The sequence below is a fragment of the Molothrus ater genome, chromosome 9 (assembly GCF_012460135.2).
Source record: "Molothrus ater isolate BHLD 08-10-18 breed brown headed cowbird chromosome 9, BPBGC_Mater_1.1, whole genome shotgun sequence".
NCBI lineage: Eukaryota > Metazoa > Chordata > Aves > Passeriformes > Icteridae > Molothrus > Molothrus ater.
In genome coordinates, this window is record NC_050486.2 from 14579004 (window position 1) to 14591451 (window position 12448).

Below are 12448 nucleotides of genomic sequence, written 5' to 3' on the forward strand. Positions count from 1 at the left end.
CCTGCCCTCTGCCCGCCCGAATCAATCTGTGTTTTGAATCTGTGACTTGTTCTCGTTGCGGAAGTCGAAGGGGATCCAAGAATAGTTCAGATAGATGTGTGTAATTTCTAGAGCAGAACCCCGAGAGAAACGAGACGCCCGATTCCAGAATGACACTTCGATGTCACTTCAGAGAGCTCTGTGAGGTGGAATACGGTAAGACGTTTTCATTTAAGGAAAACTGAGAGAGAAACAGAGGCGGGGAACACTACTGATTTGTGAGGCTTTGGCGCTTTTTTTTTTTTTTTTTTTTTTTTTTTTTTGCAGAAGCTCCTAACTAACGCTCAGGAAGTGGAATTTGTGGTTTAGGGGGCCGAGCTCTGAAGGAGTTGAGAGAGACAGAAAAGTTAAAAAAAAAAAAGCCAACTCAAGCACCATTGCTCCTTAAAGGGAGGCTAAATTTAAAGTCACACAAATTAGCAGGCTGCCGCGCATACCCCGTCCGCAGCCCAGCTTTCTTCGGCCCTCCAAATGGGTAAGCGTTCTCGCTTCTCTCGCCTCGCGTGGGCAGCTGCCGGCGGGCGGGCTGGGGCGGCAGCGACCCCTCTCCTCTCGTCTGGGACCCCGCGCCGCTCCGGCCCTGTCTCAGCCGCGCGGTCCGGCGCCGGCCCCGCGCCCCCGCAGTGACGGCCGCCAGGCGGGCGCGGCCAGCGGGAGCCGGGGCGAGCGGCGGCCAGGTGGGCTGCGGGACTTGCCTTCCCACGGGCCTGGCACCTGCCTGGCCAGCTTCGGCCTTGGGAAGCCGGCGGCGCCTCCGCGGCGTGACTTTTGGAGGGAAACACGCGGCAGGAGAGGCGCCGGAGCCCGGAGCCCCCAACGGCTGCCGCAGCGGTTGCTGTCGGGGCGCGGGTGGGTAACGCGTTATCGGGCCGCTTTGATTTCTCTGCCCCCTCCGTGCGGGCCCGCCGGCTGCTAGCCCCTGCTCAAGGATGAACGCAGGCACAGGTGGATCCGGGCAGCAACGCTCCCACCCGGGGGGCGGCGCCTCCCCGCCAGCGCTGAGCAGCCCTGCCCCTGCCGGGCGCGGACGGGCCGGAGCTTTGTGGCGCAGCCAGTGCCGCCACCTGCGGGGCAGTTCCTGGGCCCCAGCTGGTGGGCTGGGGCTCTTCCCTCTCTTCCCCGTTTGCAACCCTCCGAAGTCCCCTATCCCCCCAAACGAACGTGGATTAAAGTCAAGTGTAACGGCAGAGGCGGCCCGGTGCTGGATGGGTTCGAATGAACCTCTCCGGCCTTCTCCCGAAGAGTCGGCTCGGGGTAGTTTTGTTTAACCCGGTCCCCCCCGACTCCCGCAGGAGATTTCCCACCTTGTCTCCTTTCCCCGCCCCGGCTTTCGGTGCTCGCAGCTGCAAGGTGGCGCGGCGCCGACAGCTGCGGGCTGGAGGAGAGATTCCGTTTTGTTCGTTTTCGTGTTATCGTGGTTCGCGCGGGATGGGTGAATCAGTCCCTCCGACAGCAGCAGCCTCTCAGGCGCCAGGTTTGGGCTGTCGGGTTTGTAACGACTCCCCCTCCCATCCCGGTAACAACCCCGCGCCGGCCAGCCCGTCCAGGGTGGTGGGACGTGGTAAGCTGTTTCGGATGGCACCGCTTCTGCCGCGGCTGCCGGCGCAGGGGCAAACACGGAGGCGCGGTGTGCCCACTTGGAGGGACGGGATAACACCCGACCGCACCCCCTAGCTCACTCAGCCCCCGCTCGTCCGAAGAACGGTGCCAGCTGCTGTTATTGCCTGCTCCCCGCAATCCGGCAGCGGCTGTCGGAGCGTGTCCGGGGCGGCCCCAAGGCCACGGTGGAAGGAAGGGGGGGTAAAAGGCGTTGGCTGGGGGCGGTTGGAGGCTGAGTTATCTGCACTCCTGGAAGAGGGGGCGAGGCGAGCGGGGCCGGGGGCGGTGGCCGGAGCCACCTGCGCGCTGCCACCTGGCACGCTGCCCCTGGCGAGCGGCCCCTCCTGGCCGGCGCCCCCGGCCCTCACCGCGGGCGCGGCGCCTTTCCGCAGGTCGCCTCCCCGCCGCCGCCCCGCAGGAGATTCGGGGGTGACGCTCGCCGCCGCTGCCGTGCCCGGCTCTTCGAGAGAGAGTGCGGCCGCGCCGGCCGTGACAGCACCCCACCATGCCGAGGTCCTTCCTAGTGAAGAGCAAGAAAGCGCACAGCTACCACCAGCCTCGCTCCGCTGACGAGGACTACAGCCTGCGGCTGGAGACGGTGCTAGCCCAGATCTGTGCAGGTAGGAATCCCTCTGTCGCATCCTCACTCGGAGACTGCCCACCTGCCCGACATCACCTCGGTGCTCTCGGCACCGGGCGGTCGCTCTGCAGCCCCTGCGGGACGCCTGAGGGGCTGACGCAGGCTTGGAGAGAGTCGGGCATCAAACCTTGGCGCGAGCGGGCCGCGCGGGAGGTGGCTGGCTCCCACCACGGACCCACACTGAGGAGTTCCCTCTTCTCCTTTGCCCTGCAGACCCCTGCAAGATCCCCGAGGACACGGAGCTGTGCCGCACCGCCCTGCCCGATCCGGAGCCTTCCCGCGGGCGCTTTTCCCCAGAATCCCACCTTACCGAGGCTGCCGATGGCACCTCCGAGTCAGCGCCCAGCTGCGAGGGCAGTGTCTGTGACAGAGTGTCCGAGTTCGAGGATTTCTGGAGACCTCCCTCGCCCTCCGTCTCGCCAGGTAGGACTGAGGCGAGTAGCGCTCAGCGAGGGTCCGGCTGCATGTCCGTGCTCGTGCCGTGGGGCACTGGACCATGCATCTTATGGCTATGCGCCACCACCACAAACGAGTATAAGGGACAGATTTGCCTGTCCCTTTTAAAAATTATCATTACTTTTCCCCCAGATTTGCCAGAATCTGTTCCTTCCCCTCGTTTTCGGGTTCCCTCTTTTGGGTTGCTTTTCCAGCCTGTATTGTGCTGCTGAGAGAGCAGCAGGTGACAGGCTACAGCAGGAAAGTTGTCGTGACATGGGGTGTTATTTTTTGATTTGTGATTAATTGTTAGAGGCAAGCCAGGTTATGTTTAAAAGGTCCTAGCATTCTCCTACAGGGTCGTGCCTCCACAGAATTTTTCAGTCTTTTTAGACAGTATAGGCAATTTATATACCTGCAGTAAACAGAGCTGATTTTGTGTTTTGTACAGCCTGCTAGACATTTTCCTAACGCCCTTTCTTTTACTATTTGGTTGGGGGTTTTCTTTTTGTTTTCTGTTTTCGTTTCTTTGTATTTTTGTTTGGTTTGGGTTTTTTAAATGCCTGTTTATTTTTCTTTTCTAAAAACACATTTGTAAAAAACAGAGGGAAAAAAAACCCAATGATGGTCAGATTTAAACACCCCAAATCCAGGAAACTCACACTTATGGCTGCAGTGCCTGTCTCTAGCTCCCTTGTCCTGCCTTTGATGTGGCTGGAGCAGTGGAAGACGCTGTCCCCAGCCTGGCACAAATACTTATCTCATTTAAAAATACAATGGTGTCATTTTAGAACAAAAATATGTATATATATATATAACCACTTTTTATTGCCTCGATTAAAAAGAGACAGCTGGAAAAAGGACAATTTTTGTCTTGATGAAGGAAAAATTGTGTCAGCTTTACCGACTGACAGCAGACGCCAGCAAAAAAATACTTAGCCCGGTTCGCCACTCTTTCCCACTTCGTCTTTGCAGTGTTCATGCATATGAATGGCTAATTGTAATGATTTGAATTTGCGCTTTTAAAGCCGCATCTTCTTTCAAGAGTCCTAAGCTCCGTTACGGGGACAAAACGCTGTCCAGCATCAGCCACAGGACACTTTCAGTCTGTGCAAATGACACACCAGACCAAATGCAGCATTGCTGCGTTACTCTTCTGGTAATATTTCTGCACAGACTGTAGCAATGTGTGTAATTTTTGTTCTAATGAATTTTTCCTGCTCCTCCTTTCCCAAATAACTACGATTTCTGCACAGACCATTTTCACGGGGTGTCAAAAAGATAGATGTAAAATAGAGCAGGTATTTTATCAGGTCTGCTCTGCCTTTTCCTCCTTCCCTCACATTTCTTCCCTCACATTCATCAGCTTTTGGCCAACCATCAGGCTGTCCAGGGAAGATAACTTTACAAAATGAGGACGATGTCCCCAGATCAAGATTCTTCAGGGTGGGATGGGCAATCCTGGGGCTGTCTGATCCCATTCAAAGGAGGTTTGGGAATGTATAGGACTCCAAGCACGTAAGAGCTTTATTAAATGAATCTCAGTGCCTTGAGAGACGTGCCGTTATATTAATGATGAAGGCAGTGGTAACAGGATTAGATAGTTGGGCTTCCTCCCACAGCTCACCTCCTCTAGCCCCTCTGCCTTCCAGCTGCTTTCTTAGACTCAGTGTGAAGCTGGAATTTGTGTCTAGGTCACTTCTGACACGTGCAGTGGAGAGAGACTGCATTCCTACAATTGTGTTTGGATGGGGCACAATTTTTGTGCTTTGCCAGGCAGAGCAGGTGAGAAATGATGGTTCTCAATCATGCTTGAAGGTGTGCGTGGTGAGTAGTACTACCACTCCTGTATCTCTGGAAGTGAACATAGGTGCAGGTTGCAATTCAATATGCAGTGAAAGCTGTATTTATTTCACTTTGGTTTGGAGTGCTGTGCTGCTGATGTAGGCAGTCATACAACATACAGATATAATAGCTGTTAAGTCCACCAGTGAAATCACTTTATTTAATCTCACTTTCTACATATGTCTAATCACACACCTGTGCGTATGCAGAAGGTGCATGGCAGCTCAGTGCAGCAGTAGTAGTAGCTCCTGATGAGCCTGTTGATGCTGCAGAAGGAGAAGGCTTTTCCTGGGTATAATGGAGTTGTGCAGAAAATGTGGTGTTTTGTGTAAGAGGATGCTCCAATCTTTTTTTGCTGTGCATATCAATCTGTTCCCAACCATTTAAGGTTGAGTTTGTCTTGCCTTCAAAAACAAGCACTGATTTTGTTTTGTTTTGTTTTGTTTTTCCCAGAAGTAGTCTCTATAACGGCTGCACAGAATTTCTAGGAAAATGAGGGAGAATATTTCTCTGTGTCTCTGCTCCCCCCTAGATGCTGTGGAGAAGAGGCACATACAGAAATGTCCTGCAGTGTGGGAGAGCAGAGTTTGGAGGTTGCTTTGCCATTGAGCTCAGATAGTTTGAGTATACTGTGAGGAAATACCCTGCATTTGTGCTTGAGAGGGCTCCAAAGCATGTGAGGTGATGGAAGGAACATTGCACGCAAACTGATCTGTGGTGCAATGTTCATTGTATACTGTATTGCCAATTCCAAGGGCTCAAAAATCAGGTCAGCCTTCCCTCTCACTCAATGAGCTGGCTCAGAAATCAAGATTGTAAGTAATACCTTATGGATATTCAGTTCTAGTGTTGAAATATTGAGGGTTTATGTTTTCATGCTTTTCTTACAGTTTGAGCTACAAGTTGACTTTAAAAGGAAAAAATAAACTTATAACAAGAACAAACAAAAGCAGAGCTGAAGGCCTGATGAAATCATGCCATTTCAAGAGCTGGGACTTTAAGATAGGTTTGAATTTTGTGATAAAATCATGTGAGATGGCAACACTGAAACTGGTTGCAAAGACATAAGATAGATGATGTGATGCTGACCACAACTTTGCAGTCAGTGCAGAACAGGAAAAATCATGCTGAACACCATGTCAACTAATTTGATTTCATCACTCTCTTCAAATGTCCCAGCTGGTATTTGTGCAGATATTTCCAACCAAAAGATTGCTAATTTCAATGGAAGAATTTGAGACTGTTAACATCTGAAATTATGTAAAAGATAGGAAAAGTCAAGTCATTCAAAGCTCAATTTTAACCTCATTTCCTACTGCCTGTAGGAATTTCTGTAACCCCTCGGTGACCATTTGCCTATCCAAGTGGATAGCCTAACACATCGTGCCTTCTTTGCCTAGTCCACCCCCATTTATCTTGGTTTGCCAAAGGCTGAAAAAGCTGTGGGACCTGACATGAATAAGTAAGAGATTCATTGTGGGTGGACAAGTTTCTGGTTAAAGGAGGTTACTCTGGAAGCCCAAGTTATAAGGGAAGCCAGTTATCTCCATGAAGACATCAGCATTTCAGTAGTTAATTGATTCATCTCTTCCTTGCCTCACTAAAACTTGTCCAGTGGAGACATTTGACTTTGCCAGTGCTGCTGCCTGTTATGATAAGGAGTGAAAGCAGTGCACCTCAGGCATTAATTAGCATCTCTGGCAGACACTGTTGGGGTCTGGTGCCTCATGTTCCACCCCAGTTGTGCTTTCCTCCATGTGAGGCTCCTTGAGCAGTTGTGCCTTTAGAGACTCCTCTCAAAAGCTGTGCTCCTGCTGTTGTATCAGACTCCGCTCCCCAAGTGTGACTCATGTGCCCACTGAATTGGTCAGATGCCACTGCTGAAGGCAAACCTCTTAGAGCCTGCTGAAGCCATTTAAGTTTGCCCTGGTGGAAATTTGCTTCGATTACGACTGCTAGGAAAATGGGTTTGTGTCTTCAGGTTTTGATGTGGCCCATCCCAATGATTTTACAAAGCACTGTGTTTTGGACTCAATTTCTTTATATGGGGAACCTCAGAGCAATCTGAAACAACTATGATTTTCTTTCAGATGAGAAGTATTTTTTTTTTCTGAAAAAGTGAAGCATAACATGCAAGCACCTCAGAAGTTGTTCATTATTTAAGTTATTCTGCAGTATAGTTATGGTCAGTTGTGGCATGAAGTTGAGAGACTAGATTTGGGCATTAAATTGTGCAACAAGTTTTTTTCATTTTGTTGACCAGGTAAATTTCAGCACATTTGCTCTTCCTGGCACCTCTGTAATGTTATATTCACACAGACACACACACACATATATATATACACACGTGTGTGTGTGTGATCTCCATCAGAGCTTAAACATGTAGACTGTCAGCTTTGATGTCCATCTTAGAATACAGTACATACATGTTTCAAAGAAGCTGCAGATAAAACTGTAGGAAGTTGCAGACTGAGTTGTTTAGAGTCTCACTAGTCAGATCAGTGTGTACACACGAGGTATCCAGAGATGGAGGTAGACAAAATTGATGTTGGCTTTAAATAATTTGGCTGGAGTAATAATTGGGTAAGGAATTAGTACTGGACACTCAGATTGTAATATGCAATATAAAATGTCCTCCCATTGAGATGAAAGGGCAGCCTCAAAGTGCAGTACAGGGGTCAGGCTCTGGACATAAGCCTGGGTGCTGAGACTCTTCTGCCTCATTATAGTGTGGATTGTGAAGCGCAACAATTCCCGTGCCCTTGTGTTTCCACAGCCTCAGAGAGATCTGTGTGTCCGTCCCTAGATGAAGCACCTCCTTTCTCGGTCCCCTTCAAACCCTACATGTGGAACAGCCTGGGTGGCTCCGAGCTCAGGCACCTTGTGCAAAGCTACAGGCCCTGCCCGACGCTGGAGCGGACCTCAGCCCTGGGGCTCTTCTGCGACCGAGGCTCGGAGCCCGCCCTCTACAGGTACCGAGTGCAGCTCTTCCCTGGGACTGTATGGTGACTTCAGCTCCCCGGGCCCGGGGCTGTTTGAGCGGCCGCCAGCAGCAGCTCCTGGACTCTATGCCGAAACACAGCCTGGACTGCAGCAGGAGAAGGGGCCAGGTGGCATCAAAGTGGAGTCTGACCTTCTGTGCCGCCCACTGCTCATCAGCGCTGGCTCTTACAAGTGTGTCAAGTGCAGCAAGGTAGGGATCCCTTTCTCCCACACTGGATATGACTCCCCCCAGCCCTTTCTCCCTGGCAACCTTGACGCTGTGTACTCTATTTCCTCAGGTCTTCTCCACACCGCATGGCCTTGAGGTACACGTGCGCCGCTCACACAGTGGCACGAGGCCCTTTGCCTGTGACATGTGTGGCAAGACCTTCGGCCATGCAGTCAGCCTGGAGCAGCACAAGGCCGTGCACTCGCAGGTGAGAGCAGGCAGGCTGCCAGGATGGACGGCTGGGGGCCAGGGCCAGCTGCTCTATTCTGCTGGCTGGGGAAGCCACAAAGGCAAATACAGGGCAAGGAGGCAGGGACCTATACTGAGGAGGGGAAGAGAACGTGGGAGAGCTGCAGTGGGCAGTTGTAGGTGAAGAATGTGGTGACAATCAGAGGAAAGGGTGGCTGGTTAGTGTGCAGAGGAGCTATCAGATAATTAAAGAACACAGGCTTTGTTTCTATTCTTCAGACCTTGCATGCATAGTCTGTATTAAGCAATGTGCACTTGTGGCACTCAAGAAGTAACAGAAAATAATAAATGTTCACTCTCAGAGATGGAAGTTGTAATGCAGACGTTGGCTATTTTTTTAACAGCTAAAGCAACTCAGTGTGATTTCTTCTGATGCAGCACTCCTCATTCTTTCTCCTCCCTCCCACAAAGAAGTGAGTCTTCCCTTGTTTGTAGTAATTTTTGTCAGTGCAGGGAACATCTAAACGACCATTCAGGTATAGGGCACTGACTTCACCCGTCTCAACACACTGAGTCACACACCAAAAGAATATAGTGGTTAATTTTGGTAGGAGGACTTGTAACATTTTCCACCTGCTGATACCATGCCATATTTCTCCTTCCCCACCCACCTGACCCAGCAAATCTTCCTTCTTCAGATTGACTTTTGGAGGATAGAGTTACAGTAATGTTTTTTTGCTCTTTATAATTTTGTGAGTGTGCAACCAGCAGAGCACACAATGAAGGGAGATATCTCATTATCCATGAAACAATGGTGAAGAGAGCAGCACTGCATAATGTGTCCATGAAGGGGACAGCATTTTAGGGAGAATGCATAAAAGCCAAATAAAGAAGGTGATTCTGTGAAAGCATTGAAGAAAGCAAAGAAGGAAGAGGAAGGTGCAATGGAAGTTGAGGGATGTAAAGAAGAGATGAAATGTGGTATAAGAAACTAATGGAGAGGAGTGTGTGAGGGAGAGGTGAAAGACAATAAGATCTTAATATATTTGTTTTTATATGTTAAAGTAGTAAGCTGAAAAGCTGTTTGTCCCAGGTGCTCTACATACCTTCCACTTGAATTTTAATGTAACTAAAAAAAGCAGTTAGTTGTTACCATGCCAGATCTCAGTCTACCAGAGGGATTTCCCAAGAGACCCAAACAGCCCTTGGCACCCACTTTCCTGTGTACAGTGGAGAGGTGGCCTCTGAACAGTGCTGCAGCTGTTGGGCTTCCCAGTAGAGTGATTGTGTCTCAGGCCTCTGATAAAGTGTGTTGGCAGACTCTGCCTAGTCCATTGGGGTTGCTCCCACCTGGCCATTCCTGCCAGCAGGAAGAGCTGTTCAATTACATTTTAGTAGTGCACAGCACTAGGAGAAGATGTATTATCGTTTTTATCATGTGGTCCTGCTATCAAGCCAGTGTTATCTGTGTAGGCCAGTCCAGCTCTCTGGAGAAGTGTAAGTTCTTGCTAATGCAGAAGGGGCAACACTCATGTGCTGCTGGGCAGTTTGTTGCTGATGAGATCGTTGGTGTGATGTGTGTGTGTCTGGGCTCATCTCTCTGCAGGAACGCAGCTTTGATTGTAAGATTTGTGGCAAGAGTTTTAAGAGATCTTCTACTCTCTCCACCCACCTGCTCATCCACTCAGACACCCGACCCTATCCGTGCCAGTACTGTGGGAAGCGGTTCCACCAGAAATCTGATATGAAGAAACACACCTTCATTCACACAGGTCAGCCCTGCAACTGCTAGTGTCAGCCCCAGCACAAGGGCAGGTCTCAGAGGTTTCTCTGCAGCAGCCCATTCCTCCTCAGCTGGGACAGCATGCACACCTCCCTATGCCTCTCACTGTCCTGCTGCTGCTCATGTTATCTGAGCTGTACTTGGGCAAAGCAGGGTGATCTGGAGGAAGTTTAACGGACAGCAGCTGCAAAATAACCTACAAAAATCCTCGCAATCCAATCAGTGTTCCCTTAATAGGATCCACCAATGTTTATTCACAGGGCTTTTGTGTAAGATGATTTGTAGAGTATTATATTCGTGTGGCCTTGATTTACAGCTGAGGTCCCGGGAAAATGACAGGTGAATTTGATTACAGCATTGCTTTTTGCAGGATCTACCAATTTACAATAGGAACAACAGGAGTCTCCTCCTCTAGATCAAACACTAAACTAGAGGGCCTAGGTCTTAGTCTAAATATTTGTTCAGAGATTGTCTGCACTTCCACCTGGACTTTCTGAGAAATGGCTACAGTTTGATACCGAATAGAAGGAGAGGTGCAGAGTTCTCAAGTTTCACTGTTACTAATAAACATGGAAACTAATATAAAGTGCAGGTGAATCACCAAAGGAAATTGTTTCAAAAGTATCATTCAGTGAGAAGTCAGGTTTATCAGAAATCATTAAAAGAATATCTTGCTTTTCAGACCTGCACGGTTCACTTGAAGTAGAGGAAAATGAATGTGTAAGATATGGAAGAACCTGTAGACATGAAATATCAGTTGTATTGGACAAATGTATGGTTCAGATGATCAAAATCCTTTTTCCTGATAGTGGCCACTAGCAGATATAAAGGTGAAGCCTAAAAAGGGCAAATATGTAGAGAAAGGGCACTATATGTAGCACTGCTTGGCTGTGACTTTTCTAGGTGACAAACTGTGAATAATAAATGTTACTTATAAAGATTTTTCACTGAATCTTGCTGGATGAAAATGAACTATTTATGAAATAATAGAAGAAGTATCTCCTTAGTAACTTTTCAAATTATGCTTGATTAAGTAGAATTTCAGACAAATTCTAAGTCAGATTATTTTCTTGTAAGATCAGAAACTGTGCCTGGGCTTTTAAATTGCTAATATAAAAGCAGGTCTTTAACTGAATGAGGGATTCCTTTCATATGCACCATATACTTGTGAAATGGGCCTTAAGCACACTTTGCATTATTTTTTTTTGATTCTAAGAATCTGATCTTCAAACACCCAAAGAGTATGCTGTTCCCAGCTGAAGCCAGTGGGCTCTGCAGGTGCAAAGCCACTCTGAAAATACGGCTTGTTATTGTGGTTGGGTTCCCTTTTATTTGTTATTTGCTAATAAACAGTAGGAAAATATAATTGGATCCTGCTCCCATGGAGTTTTGTCACTGACTCCTGTGTAGAAGTTCCAGAGGCTGTATTTATTCCCATTTACATTATCTGCCTGCAGGAGAACTTCAGGACTCTGACTGCTAGCATTGCAGTGTGGGGAACAGAGAGAACCCTGGATGAACCCTGCCCTTCAGGGTTCACTTAATGGCCCTCATACCTCCCTTGGGGACAGACCCCAGATCACTGGGTTTGTTTTAACAACTTCTATCTACCTATTTCACCTGCCTTTATGCTGATGGTATAGTAATCAATGTCAAGCATTCATCACTTTTCTTAGGAGTTCCTCATATCTCTAGGACACAAAGCCAGTTTAAACTTCACAGAGCCCATGCAGACAAATACACTCACAAGTTGTGGTGTCCTGAGAGCACTCTGTGCTTCAGGCTACTCTCAGAACTATGCTGAGCTGATGGAGGTGCACCCAAGTCCAGGCCTGCTCAGCTAATGCTCTGTCTTGGGCTCCCAACTCCATGTCTTTTTGTAAAAATGACTTAGGTAATCACACAAAAATCTCTTTGATAAGCTTTAAGTACCAGTGTATATATTTGCTGTGGCCTCACATAATCAGCATCTTGCCTTCTTCACAGCCTCTCTCTCTCTCCCACCTTCTGCTTACAGGTGAGAAGCCTCATAAGTGCCAGGTGTGTGGAAAAGCCTTTAGTCAAAGCTCCAACCTCATCACCCACAGTCGGAAGCACACAGGCTTCAAGCCCTTTGGCTGCGATCTGTGTGGCAAAGGCTTCCAACGAAAGGTGGATTTACGGAGACACCGGGAGACACAGCACGGCCTGAAATGAGTCCCAACTACAGTACGGAAAGCGCTACAACACTATGAGAACAGACTCCCTTGGCTTCCCTGCTGGACCCTGTCTTGAACATGGACCCTGGCATTACCTTTCTGAACAGGAGCTCAAAGAGGAAAGAAGAGGACAGAGCCATGTGTTGACAGCTCAGCCTGAATGACTGTGAAGGGGGAAAGTAAAGGCTGGGGTTTCTCTCTTTCTCTTTCCCTCGTTGTTTCTGAAATAACACTGAAATACAAGCCTTTTAGATATAAAGCCTAATACTCCAAAGATGGATAAGCTATCAAATATCTGCAAGCTGGAAAATATTTCTCCCATGGCCATGATGAACCCCTTCAAGTTTTCAGTAGCTTGAATCAGCTGGCAGGAAAGCATGGGTATAACAGTGTTTACATGGGGTAATGACAGAGAGGCATCAGCACCTGCCCCGGTTGAGTTCAGTGCTGAATGGGTTCACTCTTGGATGACTTCCTGTCAGGAAAACCTGGAGGATCAGGACTGTGCA

The 12448-nt window shown here is 48.8% G+C and overlaps 1 protein-coding gene across 1 annotated transcript; it reads left to right on the forward strand.

Annotated features, from left to right (window-relative positions):
• The first annotated feature begins 2143 nt into the window (after positions 1-2143).
• On the forward strand, positions 2144-11937 carry GFI1 (growth factor independent 1 transcriptional repressor). The gene is given in 7 exon segments (XM_036388020.1): positions 2144-2272; positions 2503-2701; positions 7335-7527; positions 7529-7751; positions 7840-7977; positions 9565-9730; positions 11759-11937. Coding segments are annotated over 7 exon segments (1227 nt in total).
• Positions 11938-12448: the final 511 nt, after the last annotated feature.